The sequence below is a fragment of the Choloepus didactylus genome, chromosome 13 (genome assembly GCF_015220235.1).
Source record: "Choloepus didactylus isolate mChoDid1 chromosome 13, mChoDid1.pri, whole genome shotgun sequence".
In the NCBI taxonomy this organism is placed as follows: Eukaryota; Metazoa; Chordata; class Mammalia; order Pilosa; family Megalonychidae; genus Choloepus; species Choloepus didactylus.
In genome coordinates this window covers 52581555-52599810 of record NC_051319.1, presented here as the reverse complement: position 1 = coordinate 52599810, position 18256 = coordinate 52581555, and the positions used below count along the sequence as shown (strand labels likewise).

General features: G+C 38.5%; 2 protein-coding genes across 3 annotated transcripts in view; one reads left to right on the top strand and one right to left on the bottom strand.

Moving 5' to 3' along the window:
- The window catches only part of REEP5 (receptor accessory protein 5), a 66648-nt gene extending 48410 nt beyond the window's left edge, over nt 1-18238 (top strand). Inside the window, exon 5 of the mRNA XM_037801038.1 lies at nt 15719-18238. Coding sequence (XP_037656966.1) covers nt 15719-15768 — 50 coding nt within the window. The 3' untranslated portion in view covers nt 15769-18238. The remainder of the gene's footprint in view (nt 1-15718) is intronic.
- Nucleotides 1-18256, bottom strand: part of SRP19 (signal recognition particle 19) — a 75739-nt gene that overhangs the window by 46981 nt on the left and 10502 nt on the right. The window lies entirely within an intron of this gene.

The window sequence follows — 18256 nt, the reverse complement described above, 5'->3', positions numbered from 1 at the left end:
GATGGTATATTAATCATAAGACTGGATGAGATCATTAAGGGAGTTAAAGAAGAGAAGCCAGAAAAGCATAGGGATCCAAGGACTGAGTCCTGGGGCCTCCAGTATTTAGAGAATGGGGAGATGAGAAATGATCAGCAAAGCAGACCGGTAAGAAGTGGCCAAGTGAGGTAGCAAGAAAACTATGCATGTAGTATCCTTGTGGCAGCTGTGTTGCCAAGTGAAAGAGAAGGAGTGTTCAATTGTGTCACATGCTAAGACAGGTCAAGTAAGATAAAGACTGAGAACTGACCACTGGATTTAGTGATGAGATCAGATCTAGTATACAAATAGAGAGATTGGCCATAGGAGCAGAACAGTTTATCTATATTAACAGGAGAAAAATCAGGGCTTATTGAGTAGAGACTGGTAGGTGGTAGTATATATGATGGTGGGAGCTTATAGAAGTGATTTTCAGATTGCTTCAAATTTCTTAGTAAAGTAGGGAAGAATTTCAACTGAGAGTAAGGATGGGGAAGGGGGTAATGAAAAGAAGAGAAGGTATGAAATAGTTGTCTAGGATGGGGGTTGGAAAACTTTTTCTGTAAGAGGCCAGATAGAAATATTTTAGCTTTAGTTTGTCAGCCCATGATCTAGGACAGTAGGAGAGTGAATGGACCAGAATATTGACACGTAATTGCCAGGTAGTATTAAGGGCTCACTTGCAGTTCGTGTTCACGAGTTTAAATTGAGACCAGGTAACAAAATTATGTTTTTCTCCAGTCACATTCAGCTACATGTGTGTAGCTGCAGAATAGGTAGAGAGTTGGGTCAAGGTTATTTTATTAAGTAAGAACCATGAAGTGTGAGTGGGACGATGGAATGGTTTTAATGTTTGACCATGGAGTTTAAGCTGGGTTAAAGGGCGAGGAACAGTAGAAAAAGTGGTAGGATAAATGGATTATAAAACTAAATGGGGTGGAAGGACCCTGAATCAGGATAATAGAGGGAATGAACTGCAAAAATTTGAGGTGATGGAGAGTGGGATGTTTGACATTGAGATTATGGAGGTATTGCAGTTATTGGTAATGACAAGGATGAGGGGAGTGAGTAGCTGAGGTAGGATGGACTAGACAAGTGTAGTGTTAGAGAGTGTCAATAAATTAGAAGTTAAAATCTTCAAGAAATGAGGTAGAGTAGATCAAGGGTCAGAGATGACTGGAAAAAGGAAGGCTAATGGAGATAAAATCTAATGGTATGAGATTCTGAGATTCTGAAAGTGGCGATGAAGAACAAAGACAATACCTAAGGTACTTCTAGACCCAGTGGTATTTAGGCTCATGGGAGGGAAAAACCAAACACCTCTTGAGAGGTCCGCAGGGAAAGCAGTGTTCTCAGGGGACAGCCAGATTTCTGTAACAGCAAGAAGATAAAGGAAACATTTGGAGAGATGGATGAGGATAAAAGAGATGTTACTAGTGATGAGTATTGCATTCCCAAGGGCACTGTGTAAGGGTTTTAGGAATTTGGGAGAGGGGCATACAATAGGGGATTTTTTAGAGCTTCTTGGTAACGAATGTAGGAGATGAGAGGTGACCTGACCACTAGAAAAGTGAGAATCTCTACCAAGACAGTTCTTCAACAGCAATGACATCACAGTGGTGGTGATGTGTCCTCCCCATTTGTCCTTCACAGGCATCTGTCCCCTAGACCCCTGTTTCTGGGCACACAGCTCAGGTCAATAAGTTTATGTTTTCTTATTTGTAACTTTCACATCCTCCTACTTTGCAGTTTCTTCTTTTTTTTTTAATACTTTTTTTTATTGTGAAATTTAAAATATATACCTAACAGTGGTAACTTTAAAAGTACGATTTAACAAGCAGAGAACAAATTTCAAAGAATGTTACAGGTTACAGTTCCACAGTTTCAGTTCTTTCCTTATTGTGAAATATTTTGAAATATACAGAAAGGTGATAACTTTCAAAATACAACTTAATGAATAGCTATAGAGCTGTATAGAATGTTATGTTCCACCTTTTCAGTTATTTCCTTCTAGCTATTCAAATACCCTAGCAGCTAAAAAAAAATTCATATAAAGATTAAGTATTTGTAATCCTTTATTAAATCCCATGTTGTTTGTTGCTACTCCTTCCTCTCATTTAATCACTTTCTCAATCTTCAGGGATGTCTAGGCATAGACCACCCTAAATTGTTCAGTATACCCTAAATTGTTCATATTGAAAAGGGGTGTCAACGTTATGGGGAAGAGGGCTGCATCTGATTGTTGTTCTTAAAGAGGCTGTTGCCTCTGGGTTTTAGGCCTTGTCTGGCATAGGAACACTCAGGTGGATTTAAGTTTCTGAGAGAGAAACCTAATGGGTGAAACTTTTACGGAAATCTCAGATATGGACCTAGGTATTTCAGGACTACTGTTGGTTAGGGCATGGCATATTGTGGCCATTTGGGATATCTAGCTCTAGCTTGCATAAGAGAAAACTCCAGGATAGCCTCTCAACTCGGCTTGAAATCTCTTAGCCACTGTAACCTTATTTTTTCCTTTTTACCATAAAATCATCCACAGTGTACAATCAGTTGTTCACAGTACCATTATATAGTTGTGCATTCATCACCACAATCAATATTTGAACATTTTTATTATAACACAGAAAAAAGAATAAAAAATAAAGTAAAAAAGAACACCCAAAACATCCCATCCCCCCATTCCTCCCTATTATTCACTTACTTTTTTGTCCTCATTTTTCTACTCATCTCTCCATGTAACTTTATTTTGTTACTTTTCTTTTCCCCCTTTTGGTCAAGAAGATATTTTCAATCCCTTGATGCCAGGGCCAGGCTCAGGCTTGGGAGTCGTGTCCCACATCGCCAGAAGATTCACTCCCCTGGGAATCATGTGGCCACATGGGGGGAGGTTAATGAATTTATTTCTCAATTTGGGCTTAGAGACAGAAAGGCCACATCTGAGCAACAAAAGAGGTTCTCTGGAGGTGCCTCTTAGGCATAATTATAGGAAGGCTTAGCCTCCCTTTTTTCAGCCTTAAGTTTCACAAGAGCAAGCTTCAAGATGAAGGGCTTGACTTATTAAGTATGGGGTTCCTAATTTCACATAGCATGTATTCTGCCCAAGGTAAACAATCAGTATCGCGCATTATCTTCACTTAGTTGTACAATCATCATTGATCTCAATTTTTTTAAATTCATTTTTATTGCGATATATTCACATACCATGCAGTCATGCAAAACATACATTCAGTTGTTCACAGTACCATCAATCTCAGTTTTAAACAGTTATAACACAAAACAATCCAGGGCTCTTATAAACCACTAATCACTCATCCCTAGTATTACTGTAATGCTGGTAAGATATTCCTATTAAATATATTCTATAATTTGTAATGGGTGGTTTTTCCATATACCACTGCTGTTAACTCTTTGTACTGATGTTATACTTTAGAAGTATATCATGCAAACATTTATACTTGTAGTGCTAATCTGTGGATTACATGCCTTTAAATAACCATTTTTGATCATGTTTGCCTTCAATGCAGCACTGATACTTCTAATCCCATTAACAAACCATAATCACCCCTGTCCATTCCCATATCTTTAAGTTCACCCTCATATGCATGTCTGTACATATTAGGCTATCATTCCCATTCAGTAGCTTCTATCTCTAGGTCCCCCCTTTATTCTACATTATAAGACACTGACTTTACATTGTTCAGGGAGTTCACATTAGTGGTAACATACAATATCTCTTCTTTTGTGTCTGGCTTCTTTCACTTAGCATTATTTCTTCAAGGTTCATCCATATTACCATATGTTTCAGGATCTCATTCCTTCTTACTGCTGCATAGTATTCCATCATATGTATATACCACATTTTGTTTATCCACTCATCTGTTAAAGGACACTTGGATTGTTTCCATCTCTTGGCAGTTGTGAACAATGCCACTATGAACATTGGTGTGCAAATGTCTGTTCATGTCCCTGCTATCAGATATTCTGCATATACACTAAGAAGTGAAACTGCCAGATTGTAGGGTAACTTGACATCTAGTTTTCTGAGGAACTGCCAAACTGTCTTCCACGGTGGCTGTACCATTATACAGTCCCACCAGCAAGGAATAAGAGTTCTGGTTTCTCCACATCCTCTTCAGCATTTGTAGTTTCCTGTTTGTTTAATGGCAGCCAATCTTATTGGTGTGAGATGATATTTCATTGTGGTCTTGATTTACATTTCTCTGATTGCTAATGAAGATGAACATTTTAGCCATTTGTATTCCTCTTCAGAAAAATGTCTTTTCATATCTTTTGCCCATTTTATAATTGGCCTGTTTGTATTACTGTTGTTGAATTGTAGGATTTCTTTATATATGTAGGATATCAGCCCCTTATCAGATATATGTTTTCCAAATATTTTCTCCCATTGCATTGGCTGCCTCTTCATCTTTTGGACAAATGCTTTTGGGATATAGAAGCTTTTGATTTTGAAGAGTTCTCATTTATCTATTTTTTCTTTTGTGCTAGTGCTTCAGGTATAAAGTCTAAGAAGCTACTTCCTAATACTAGGTCTTGAAGATGTTTCCCTACATTATCTTCTAGGAGTTTTATGGTATTGTCTCTTATGTTGAGGTCTTTAATCCATTTTGACTTAATTTTTGTGTAGGGTGTGAGGTAGGGGTCCTGTTTCATTCTTTTGGATATGGATATCCAGTTCTTCCAGCTCCATTTGTTGAAGAGACTGTTCTGTCCCAGCTCAGTGGATTTGGGGGCCTTATCAAAAATCAGTCAACTGTAGATCTGGGGGTCTATCTCTGAATTCTTAATTCCATTGATCAATATGTCTGTCTTTATGCCAGTACCATGCTGTTTTGACTACTGTGGCTTTATAATAAGCTTCAAAGTCAGGGTGTGTAAGACCTCCCACTTCGTTTTTCTTTTTTAGAGTGTTGTTAGCAATTCGAGGCATCTTCCATTTCCAAATAAATTTCATAACTTGCTTTTCCAAGTCTGCAAAGTAGGTTGTTGGAATTTTGATTGGGATTGCATTGAATCTGTAGATGAGTTTGGGTAGAATTGACATCTTAATGACATTTAGCCTTCCTATCCATGAATATGGAATATTTTTCCATCTTTTAAGGTCCCCTTCTATTTCTTTTAGTAGAGTTATGTAGTTTTCTTTGTATAGGTCTTTTACATCTTTGGTTAAGTTTATTCCTAGGTACTTGATTTTTTTAGTTGCTATTGAAAATGGTATCTTTTTCTTGAGTGTCTCTTCAGTTTGTTCATTTCTAGCATATAGAAACTTTACTGACTTATGTGCATTAATCTTGTATCCTGCTACTTTGCTAAATTTATTAGCTCTAGTAGCTGTATCGTTGATTTCTCAGGGTTTTCCAGATATAAGATCATATCATCTGCAAATAATGACAGTTTTACTTTTTCCTTTCTGATTTGGATGCCTTTTATGTCTTTATTTTGTTGGATTGTTCTAGCTAGCACTTCTAGCACAATGTTGAATAATAGTGGTGACAGCGGGCATCCTTGTCTCGTTCCTGACCTTAGAGGGAAGGCTTTCAGTCTCACCATTGAGTACTATGCTGGCTGTGGGTTTTTCATATATTCCCCTTATCATATTGAGGAAGTTTCCTTCAATTCCCACCTTTTGAAGTGTTTTTATCAAAAAAGTATGCTGGGTTTTGTTGAATGCCTTTTCAGCATCTATTGAGGTGATTATTTGATTTTTGTTTTGATTTGTTAATTGTTGTATTACATTGGTTGATTTTCTTATGTTGAACCATCCTTGCATGACCGGAATGAACTCCACTTGGTCATGGTATATGATTTTATTAATGTGTCTTTGGATTTGATTTGCAAGTATTTTGTTGAGAATTTTTGCCTCTGTATCATTAGGGAGATTGGTCTGTAGTTTTCCTTTTCGTAGCATCTTTGCTTGGTTTTGGTATTAGATTGATGTTAGCTTCATAAAATGTGTTAGGTAATGTTCCATTTTCTTCGATGTTTTGAAAGAGTTTAAGTAAGATGGTTCTTTTTGGAAAGTTTGGTAGAATTCCCCTGTGAAGCCATCTGGCCCTGGGCATTTCTTTGTGGGAAGCTTTTTGATGACTGATTGGATCTCTTTGCTTGTGATTGGTTAGTTGAGGACTTCTATTTCTTTTCTGGTCAGTCTAGGTTGTTCATATGTTTCCAGGAAATTGTCCATTTCCTCTGCTTTATCCAGTTTGTTGCCATACAGTTGTTCATAGTATCCTCTTATACTTTTTTTAATTTTGGGGGGATCCGCAGTAATGTCACCTTTCTCATTCTTTGTTTTGTTTATATGGGTCTTCTCTCTTTTTGATTTTGTCAGTCTAGCTAGGGCTTGTCAATCTTGTTGATCTCAAAGAACCAACTTTTGGTGTTATTTATTCTCTATTGTTTTTTTGTTCTCTCTGTCATTTATTTCTGCTTTAATCCTTGTTATTTCTTTTGTTCTACTTGGTTTAGGATTGGTTTGCTGTTCATTTTCTAGCTTCTTCAGTTGATCCATTAGTTCTTTGATTTTAGCTCTTTCTTCCTTTTTGATGTATGCATTTAGTGCCATCAATTTCCCCCTCAGTACTGCTTTTGCTGCATCCCATAGTTTTGATATGTTGTGTTCTCATTTTCATTCATCCCTATATATTTAGCAATTTCTCTTGCTATTTCTTCTTTAACCCACTGATTGTTTAAGAGCATGTTGTTTAACCTCCAGGTATTTGTGAATTTTCTAAGTCTCTGATGGTTATTGACTTCTAATTGTATTCCACTGTGGCCAGAGAATGTGCTTTGAATAATTTCAATTTTTTTAAATTTATTGAGGCTTGTTTTATGTCCCAGCATATGATCTATTCTGGAGAAAGTTCCGTGAGCACTAGAAAAGTATGTGTATCCTGGTGATTTGGGATGTAATATTCTATATATGTCTGTTAAATCCAATTCATTTATCAGGTTGTTTAGGTTTTCAATTTCCTTATTGGTCTTCTGTCTGGTTGATCTATCTATAGAAGAGAGTGATGTGTTGAAGTCTCCCACAATTATTGTGGAAACATCAATTGCTTCCTTTAGTTTTGCCAGTGTTTGTCTCATGTATTTTGTGGCACCTTGATTGGGTGCATAAATATTTATGATTGTTATTTCTTCTTGTTGAATTGCCCCTTTTATTAGTATGTAGTTGCCTTCTTTGTCTCTCCTAACATCCTTGTATTTGAAGTCTATTTTATCTGAGATTAATATTGCTATTCCTGCTTTCTTTTGGCTGTAGCTTCCATGAAATATTTTTTCCATCCTTTCAATTTGATTTCTTTGTGTCTGTGTGTCTAAGATGAGTCTCTTGTATGCAATATATTGATGGTTCATTTTTTTTTATCCATTCTGCCAATCTATATCTTTTAATTGGGGAGTTTAATCCATTTACAGTCAGTGTTATTACTGTGGAGGCATTTCTTAATCAGCCACACTATCCTTTGGTTTATGTTTGTCAGATACATTTTTTCCCTCTCTCTCTTAATGTCCTTTAATGTACCCATACTGAATCTCTTTAATACTGAACCTTTGTCCATATCTCTCTCTCTCTTTTCTTTGTTTCTCTGTTGGTAGGGCTCCCTTTAGTATCTCCAGTAGGGCAGGTCTCCTGTTAGCAAATTCTCTCAGCGTTTGTTTGTGAAAAATTTAAGCTCTCCCTCAAATTTTAAGGAGAGCTTTGCTAGATAAAGAATTCTTGGTTGGCAATTTTTCTCTCTCAGAATTTTAAATATGTCATGCCACTGCCTTCTCACCTCCATGGTGGCTGCTGAGTAGTCACTATTTAGTCTTATGATATTTCCTTTGTAAGTGGTGAATTGCTTTTCTCTTGCTGGTTTCAGAACTTGTTCCTTCTCTTCAGTATTTGACAATCTGATCAGAATATGTCTCAGAGTAGGTTTATTTTGATTTATTTTATTTGGAGTTCACTGGGCATTTATGATTTGTGTATTTATGTTGTTTAGAAGATTTGGGAAGTTTTCCCCAAGAATTTCTTTGAATACTCTTCCTAGGCCTTTACCCTTCTCTTCCCCTTCTGGAACACCAATGAGTCTTATATTTGTACGTTTTATGTTACCTATCATATCCCTGAAGTCCATTTCGATATTTTCAATTTTTTCCCCATCTTTCTTTTGTTCCTTCATTTTCTGTTCTGTCATCCTCGCAGTCACTGATTCGCTGTTCAGCTTCCTCTAGTCTTGTAACATGAGTATCCAGAATCTTTTTGATTTGGTTGACAGTTTCTTTTATTTCCATAAGATCGTCTATTTTTTAATTTACTCTTGCATTTCTTCTTTATGCTCTTCTAGGGTCTTCTTCATGTCCTTTATATCCTGTGCCATTCTCTCATTGTTTGTCTTTAGTTCTTTAATTAATTGCTCCAAGTACTGTGTCTCCTCTGATCTTTTGATTTGGGTGTTTGGGTTTGGGTTATCCATATCATCTGGTTCTTTCATATGCTTTAAAATTTTCTGTTTTTGGCCTCTTGTCATTTGCTTAACTTGATAGGGATCTTTTAGGATATGTAGACCGATTCAAACTCTTATTTCCAATTTGTCAGATGTACAGCTTCGTGGAGTACACTTTCTTTAACCAGCAGGTGGTGTCCACAAGCCACCTATTCCCGTCAGGCCAGTTCTCCCCAACTTTGTCTTTGTGGTGAGGGTGGTGTGAGTCTTGTGGTGTCCAATTGGTGCACCAAGTTTGCGTGTGTAGTTGGTGCTTCCCACCCTGAATGTGGGCCATGTGTCTGAGCGATTAGGGAGGGAGGGCTGCTTTAATAGTCAAATCACCCGGTGATCCTGGAGATATAAAGCTGTTAAAATAGTCTAATCCTTCAGTTCAGTCTCGCCACAGTTTGTCTCTGCTGCTGACCCACAACTCCTTGGTATTGGCATATGGTCCCTGGGACTTGTGAGTGGGTCCCTCTTCCAAGCAGTGCCCTCCTAGGGCCTCTGCTGAGGGAAGACGCTGCTACATCACAGGTGAGAGCCATCCCCTAAGGGAAGTTCTGGGCCACACGGCTGTGTAGTGGTGTTCCAGTCTGCTGAAAGGATGGCTGAATGGGGCGTATTTATTTCCCTCTTTTCAAACAGCTCCGCCTTCCCAGCTCCAGGACAATTAGCTGCAGGTGCATGAAAGGCTCTTGCTCATGCCCGATGTTGTGGTGTGTGCAGATGTTGTTGGAAACACTTCCCGTCACACTGGGTTGTTTGGGGCAGTTCTGGGCTGTGGTGCTGGCACCGGGCAGGAGCGTTCCCAGCCCTCTGGGAAGATGGCTGTAAGGGGACGCCCCCCTTTTCTTGGGGAGTTGTGGTGTTTAGTGAATTTTCTCAGCCACTAGACTTATTGCTTTGTCTCTCAGAGCTATTTTAGCTCTGCTCTTGCCTGGGCCCAAATTGCAAGTCTTTGAGGCTTTCTGTAATGGGTTTCTTAGAGTAATTGTTTTAGAAAAAGAGAAAGAGAGAGAGAAAAAAAGAAAGGCCCTCCGTGCAGATCTAATGGGCTATTAAAATGCTAAGAGACAAGGAGATTACGGCCATTTAGGAACAATCAAGAAAGCAGAGAAACCAGCTCCTCAGACAAGGGGCCTCGCCTTCTGGATTTGCATATGAGACTGATTCTGTTTGAGCCCTGCCCTTCTCCATTTTATGTTCACCAGAACTCCAAAATGTGTGTTTTTATTTTTGGGATTTTTTGCTGTTTTTGCTAGCCCTATCTCCTCCCCACTGGGTTGATTGCTCCTGGATTCTCTGGTGTCTGGTCTCAGTCTATCTATGTTTGGAGTTTTGATCAGTGGCCTGAGTTTTCAATCAGAGCTACAACTGTAGTTCTCCCTCCTCATTCCAAGCACAGATGGCTCCTCCTCTCACGGGACTGGCAGGGAGGGGCACAGGTCCCCTGGCCGTGAGAACTTACAGATTTCGCTGATCTCAGCTGTTCCACACGCTCGTGAGTGTTGTATGAAGTATGCCCAAAGTCAAATTACTCTGTGGTGTCTGGTCCATGTAGTTCCTGGCTTTCTACCTACTGCCCTGGAGGAGTAACTAAAACCTACACCTCACCACTCAGCCATCTTGCCCCACCTCCTCCATGCTATTTTTTTTTAAATTTAATTGTATTGAGATATATTCACATACCAAACAATCATCCATGATGTGCGATAAATTATTCACAGTACCATTATATAGTTGTGCATTCATTACCAGAATCACTTTTTGAACATTTTCATTACCACACACAAAAAAGAATAAGAATAAAAGTTAAAGTAAAAAAAAAACACCCAAAAGGTCCCATACTCCCCATCCCTCCCTATTATTCATTTCCTTTTTGTCCTCATTTTTCTATTCATCTGTCCATACACTGTATAAAGGGAGTGGGAGCCACAAAGTTTTCACAATCACACGGTTACGCAGTATAAGCTAAATGATTATATAATCGTCTTCAAGAATCAAGGCTACTGGGTTGCAGTGTAACAGTTTCAGGTATTTCCTTCTAGCTATTCTAATACACTAAAAACTAAAAAGGATATCTATGTAATGCATAAGAATAACTTCCAGAATGACCTTTCGACTCTATTTGAGATCTCTCAGCTACTGAAACTTTGTTTCATTTCTCTTCCCCCTTTGGTCCAAGGCTTTCTCAATCCCACTATGCTAGGGCCAAGCCCATCCCTGTGAGTCATGTCCCACGTTACCAGGGAGATTTACACCCCTGGGAGTCATGTCCCACACAGTGCAGAGGGCACTGAGTTTACCTGCCAAGTTGGCTTAGAGAGAGAAGTCACATTTGAGCAACAAGAGATGTTCTCTGGGGGTGACTCTTGGGCACAATTTTAAGTAGGCTTAGCCTCTCCTTTGCAGTAACAAACTTCATAAGGGCAAGCCCCAAGATCGAGGGCTCAGCCTTCTAAATTGATAGCCCCCAATGCTTGTGAGAATATCATTAATTCCCCATGTGGGGAAATTTAATGTTTCCACATTTTCCCCCAGTCCCTCAAGGAGGCTTTGCGAATCCATTTTTATTCTCTGCCCAGATTATTCTGGGATGTACTGGGGCTTCACATTAACCTGTACAAACCAATCAGATTTCACTCCCTATTCAATATTCTGTGTAATTATGGTGTTTTGTTAAACTCACCATACAAGTTAAATTATATAGTATGCTACAAAAAATATAGGTTTTGCACCTAATAAACATGTCTTCTTTTGGTCTCACACAGAAGTTGAAGTTTTAAAAACACTGTCACTATTGTCCTTTACCCTTTAGTCTGATTTATCTTAGTCCTAACCAAGTCTGTTTTGTTCATATCGCTAATTGAAGTCTGGTCTCTCTTTTCAGACTCCTTACCATTTGCTGTATGTGGTAATGCTGACATTCATAGCTGCTGGACTTTGGCTCTGAGTCTTGGGTGTCACACAGATACCCAGAGTTCCAGGGACCGACCAGGTTACACACAAAGAGCTCAGCATCTCAGAATTTAGAGATAACCATTACAACTCAGGAATAGATTTAACTACTGTAAGAGCTTACAATCTAGGAACCTTTACGATAAGCCTTCCCCTGATAACCTATACCCTCAGAGACTCAATTCTCAGGGTTTGCACCTTATAGTTAGTCCATATTAGTGAGACATTATAATATTTTTCTTTGTATTTCTGGTTTATTTCACTCAACATACTGTCCTCAGTGTCCATTCACCTCACAACTTCACTCCTTCTTGTAACAGCTCAGTATTCCATTGTATGTATACACCACAGATCGCCATTCTGTTCATCAGTTGATGTACCCTTAAGCCACCTTCATCCATGGCAAATCATGAATACTGACATCATAAACCCCACTGTGCAAATGTCCATTTGTGTCCTTCTTTTCAGTTCTTCCATGTATATAGACAATAACCAAGTTGCAGGACCATATGGCAACCCCATGCTTAGTTTCCTCTGAAACTACCACACTGCCTCCAGGTAGGCTGCATCATTCTACTTCCCCACCAACAGTGATTAGGTACATCCCTTTCTCAGCATTTTCTCCAACACTTGTATCCCTCTGTTTTATTCACACACCATCCTAAGTAAACAGTCAGTGGTTCCCTGTATAATCACATAGTTATGCATTCACCACCACCATCTGTATAAGGACATTTCCATTTCTTCCACAAAGAGGAAGAGGCGAAAAAAATAAAAAGAAAAGAAAAAGAAAGAAAAAAATGACAACTAAAAATGAACAAAAGAAACAATAAAGTTAAAATAAAGCAAAATAAAAAAGTCAGACAACACAACCAACACCAAGTATCCCATACCCGTCTCTTATATCCCCCTCTTATAGACATTTAGCTTTGGTATATTGTCTTTGTTACAATTAATGGAAGCATATTATTACAATGTTACTGTTAACTATAGACTCTAGTTTGCATTGATTGTATTTTTCCCCAATACTGCCCCATTTTTAACACCTTGCAAAGTTGACATTTTTTGTTCTCCCTCATGTAAAAACATATTTGTATATTTAATCACAATCATTGACCACTCTAGGTTTCAGTAAGTTATACAGTCCCAGTCTTTAGATATCTTTCATTCTGGTGTCCTGTGTGCCCCTAACCTTCCTCTTTCAACCATACTCACAGTCTTCTCTGTTCAGGGTACTTACATTATTGTGCTACCATTACCCAATATTGTGCTCCAAAGCTCTCTCTCCTGTCTTTCCTATCTGTCTGTAGTGCTCCCTTTAGTATTTCCTGTAGAACAGATATCTTTTTCATAAACTCTGTCAGTGTCTCTTTGAGAATATTTTAAACTCTCCCTCATTTATGAAGGACAGTTTTGCTGGATATAGAATTCTTGGTTGGCAGTTTTTTCCTTCAGTATCTTAAATATATCATACCACTGCCTTCTCGCCTCCATGGTTTCTGCTGAGAAATCCACACACAGTCTTATTGAGCTTCCCTTGCATGTGATGGATTGCTTTTGTCTTGTTGCTTTCAGGATTCTCTGTCTTTGACATTTGATAATCTGTTATTACTATTTTTTATTTACTCTTTCAACTTCTTCTTTATGCTCTTCTAGGGTCTTCTTGATGTCCTTTATGTCTTTAGCTATCTCATTGAAGTTTTGAAGATTTGTGTGTATTTATTTAATTGCTCCAAATTTTGTGTCTCTTCTGGCTTTTTAATGTGCTTGTTTGGCTTGTCCATATCTTGGTTCTTCAGGTGCTTTATGATTTTCTGATAGCTTTGGGGCATTTGCTCATCTTGGTAAGATTATTTCGGAAAATGCAGGATTATTTGAGCATTTATATATAATTTGGCAGAGCTACCACTTGGTGGAGCGCACTTGCCTTTTCCTCAAGATGTCGCTCTTGAGACATTTCTTACCCTCAAGCCAGTTTTCCCCTAACTTTGTGCGCTGGGTGGGATCCAAACCAGTTGGAAATCTAATCAGTCCACCAGTTTTCTGTGTGCACCTGGGAGTGCCAGCCCAGAGTGGGGCGGGCCCTGTGCAGTTCTGCAGGGAGTCTGCTCCAGGTCACAATGGTCCTGGCAATTCCCGGGGCTGCAGGTGGACCACTCTGGGGCTGTAGAGCTATGTGTCTCACCTTCTAGCTCAAATGCACTGCAGTCCCTGTCCACTGTGTGCCCACAAGTCCCTTGAGTTGGGGAGGGGCATGTGGAGCTTCGTGCAGCACCCGTGCCTCTCAGCTGTGGACACTGCCGGCTTCCATGGAGGAAGAGTGAGTGCGGTCACCACAAGTCCGCTGAATTTCAAGTTCCCTCAATGGGTGCTCTTAGCCGCTGGGCTATGAAAGGTTATCTCCCCAGCCAACTGCTGAGATAGGTGCATGGGGTTTGGAACACTGCTCACTCTGTGCTCAGCAGCCGGCTCTCACCGCCAGGCCTCGACACAGGAGCTCTCAGTGTGAGACTGAAGGACTATCTCCCCAACCAACTGCTCAGATGGGTATATGGGGCTTGAAAAGCTGCTTGCTCTGCACTTAACAGCTGGCTCTAGCTGCCAGTCCTTGGCACAAGAGCTCTAGGCCACGGGGCTATGAAGGGTAATCTCCCCAGCCAACTGCTGAGAAGGGTGCACAGGGTGTGGAAAGCTGCTCCCTCCTGTGCTTGTCAGCTGGCTCCAACCACCCATCCCTGACAGTGGTCCAGGCTGAACACACTCACCAGTCCTTAATAATGCACTTTCTCTGCCTCTCCAGCTAGGTCTCCACTATGTAGTGTAGACGTCTCTGCCCTGGAAACCCTGTTCTGGAGTGCTTTCTGCCCCTTTTCTAGTCTTTTTCACAGAGGAGAATTTTGCTCTGCCTCTCCTAATCTGCCATCTTCCTGAAAGTCCTGGTTGGTGATCTGAGATTTTGCATCTAGCAGTGGCTCGCTAAGCCCCTCATGGGGGACCAAGTGGACTCAGACTGACACTTCTCACACAGTTTCTTTTTAAGAGCTTTCTTTTCTTAGCCTAACCCACAGCCTTTGGTGAGGTGGTGTTGTCTTGTGTGTCCACATTTTCTAGCTTCTTGGTTATCCTGGATATCAGTACTCTAAAATCCAATTTTACTTTGATATGATATATTCCTAAACAAGGTTGTGAGAATTAAAATAAGTTGGGGAGAACTTACGTGCTGATACATTATTTAAACTTTTCTTAAGGTTTCTGGATCACTAGGAAGTAAATTTTTACTAAGGGTTAGTTAAGAGAGAGGCTGCAATTTCTTGAGTAAAGGGAGAGCAGCTGTCAGGCAGCTGGTAGACAAGAAGGGACTCTTTTGCTCTCATCACTGAGGCGCTGGGCTCTATCAAAAACAGCTGCAGTTTATTTTAAGGTGCTATTACTTTGATCAAGAAAATATCTTCCAGCCTTGTACATGGTGATTCATTTCTCGCTGCTTTCAGAACTTTCTCCTTCTCTTCAGCATATGGCAATCTGATCAGTATCATCTTGGAGTGGGTTTATTTGGATTTATTCTATTTGTAATACAAAGAGGTCCTGGAGGCTTTTCTACACAACACCCCTGCTCTCTATCTCATATGCCACACTGGTGCTTAGAACACATTCCAAGCCACTTGGTAATTAGGAAAAGGAAGGCTTAGTATCTCACAGATGTACAGATATTTTCTTGATGAAAGTAATATCTGCTTCATGCAACCACCAACTTGAAGACTTGTAAACTCTCACTTCCCATCATAGGAGGAAACGGTAGCACAGATGACAGAGTATAAAATATTTGTATACACACACTGTCATCTCTGGGTTCTCTGACTTTTGTCACCATGGGACAGATATGATGACCTAGTTGCCATTGAATTGTTTTGTAGCTAAATCTTATTGGCAAGCACCAGATACACACAAGAATTTCTTGGAACACACTGTGCCTAGGAATCTCTGCTTTTTTTGATGCTTAAAACAGGACAGAGGGCAGATACTGGCACAAGAGGGCTGAACTAGGTAAACTTGAAGAATTTCCTTGCTCAAGTATTCAGCATTTATGCTCTGAGTAGATACTTTGCCCACTTCCTGGAAATCCTCTTGGCCATGACCTCAAACTTCAGTGTATTCTCATACATGTCATGTAAGTTTTATCTAGTAGCTACATTAGGCACAGAGCCTGTGTTGCAAAGAACTTTAATGTAATTTTCTTTCCCTCTTACCAGCCAAAAAAGCTACCGTGAATTTACTGGGTGAAGAAAAGAAGAGCACCTAAATCACTGGCTGAATGAAACCTTTCTGCTCTCTCTATACCTTTCTGTTAGAGCTTGATGTTATGTTAGGGACTGTGGTATGATCATTTTAATAATGTTGCCTTGGAAACATTTTTGATATATTAAAAAAAGGAAAATGTGTTTTAAGTTTGCGGTGTTTTTGTTTGTTTTGCTTTTACTGTCTGTATACTTTGGAAGCATTTTAATTTAAATTTAATGCAGTGGGCAATATCTAAATTTTTTGAAAATTTTGTCTTTAGCTAGGAAAGACATATGTTACTGTCCTGCAGGAAAGATAAACTTAAAATAAAATTATATATCCCACAGGCTGTGTACTTCACTGGGCTCTCTTGCATGCATTTTTTCTATACTTACATTTAGGATACTCTTTATGGTTCTTCTTTATGTAATGTAAAATTCTGTATAATTCTTACATGTTTTTAATGTATTCATGCATTATATATATATAGGGAAATGTTATTGTCTGACTATATAACATGCATAATGTTCATGGGAAAGGGGCCAGGGGAAGGTTGTTCATGCCATTTATAACTTAGGCTAAAAGCTGAAAGTTCCATTGTGCTGATGTGATCTGTTAAATAATACTTCAGAAAATTAATAAAAATATTTCAGATTAAGAGAGTTAAGTAAAAAATGAGGTTGAATAGTGGTTGACCTGGTTGTTTTCCTAACATTGTAGCAGCTAAGTACCAGGAAAGCTTTGTAAAGCTGTTAGTCATTCTACTGATGAATGGGGAAATTTACACATGCATCAGAATCTACAGCTCCCAATTCCTTGTAGAATTAGTAATACTGTCTTGTGGCCTTACAAAAATCTGTTTATGAACTTTAGCTTTGTCTGTTTTTAAGATGTTTAAATGGAAACCATCCCTGATAACACCTTCAAAACTGAGAAACATGTTGGTTTAGTTTCGTTTCTTTCCCAATCTTACTATTTTTTAAACCAGTTTAACGAACCTCCAAAGACTTGACCAGCTCTGACTACAAATATGTTCTTATTTATATCATTTGCAACAACATGCTGATGATGACATCTAGCTCTACAAGCAATAATGAGAGAATAAAGGAAAGCACAGTATAACCTATAGCTAATAGTGGTCATGTCAAACTGGCTTCACCTTCTTTCTCTGGCCTTTAAAGGTCAAACACCAGATTTTCCAAATCAGAATCATTTGAAGTCCATTTTAAATGCCTTCATCTTTTTTCTGTTTGGATAAGTTGCATATAACTATATTAATTACAGAACAAAAGTTAAAATTAATGCCTCCAACTTGATAGCCCAAATAACTTACAAAGGTCTTAACTTGTCTGGACCAGAAAAACGGAGCTTTACAACATACTGTTAAGATCCTTTGGAATTACACTAGACTAAAACAAGAACATTACAAAACTAATGAGATTAAATATCCAGCCAGTAAAATATTTTTATAAGACAAATAAAGATGATTAGTTCTTTGGATAACAATCAGGTAAGGTTATAATGATGTTTTTAACTATTAGTTTTTAACTATTAAAGATGTCAAAAAGAGGACAGAGTATCACCCAAATATTATAATATGGATCATGACATTTACTTTTTTCCCGGGGAAAATAGTGGTCATTATAGGGTATCTTACTGAACTTACCTTAAAAATACCCAAAACAACAACTTTTAGAAAGCAAACAATTATTTGGTATTGGTAGAAAATCAAGTCTTAGGTTAAAATATAAAGTACCATCTACAGAAGTATTTAAATCCCTTTTCCCATAAGTAAGATGGCAGAAGAATGAAAATTAGCAACTTCTAGCATACACAATATATAATCAGATTGTTAGTATACAAAATATATAATTTTTAGTATACAGAACATATAATCACACAAAATGGGGAGGCATAAAAGTTTCTACTATTCCTAACTACTTATGGGCTTTTATCAGTTTAAAAACTACTAGAGTAAGAAATATATGCTGAATGCAAAATTTTTGCTCCATTATTAGCATAACTATCTTACAGTGTGCTTTTGCAAGAAATTTAAGAAATGTAAGTTACTGTTTTTGGAATTTGAAGTGTACATATTAGAGGCAGAATTTATGAGTTGAGCAATTCTGTTAGATTCTGCAAATAAAATATTTCCAGGGCTAGAATAATTGAAAAACTAATTTTTAGCCTGTGTCCAGCTACAGAAGACACTTTTATTTGTATATGAAAGGTATTTCCAGGTATTTTGGAAGCTACAAAATTGGTAATTAACATTTTAAATTCTTCAAAAAGATGGAAAGAATTCCTGCAGCAATGCTTCCTTTACTTGAGAGCTGCAATCATCATATCAACAAAGCTACTCCTACTCTGCGGATTCTTCTGCACACAGCCTAAAGAAAATGAGCATAGCTTTTAGATAAGTTATCACCTATCCTGAAGATATCATGTATTGAGTGGAAATGGATGTAAATAAAGTTCATTTATCTCATTTACATGCTTCTTCATTTTAT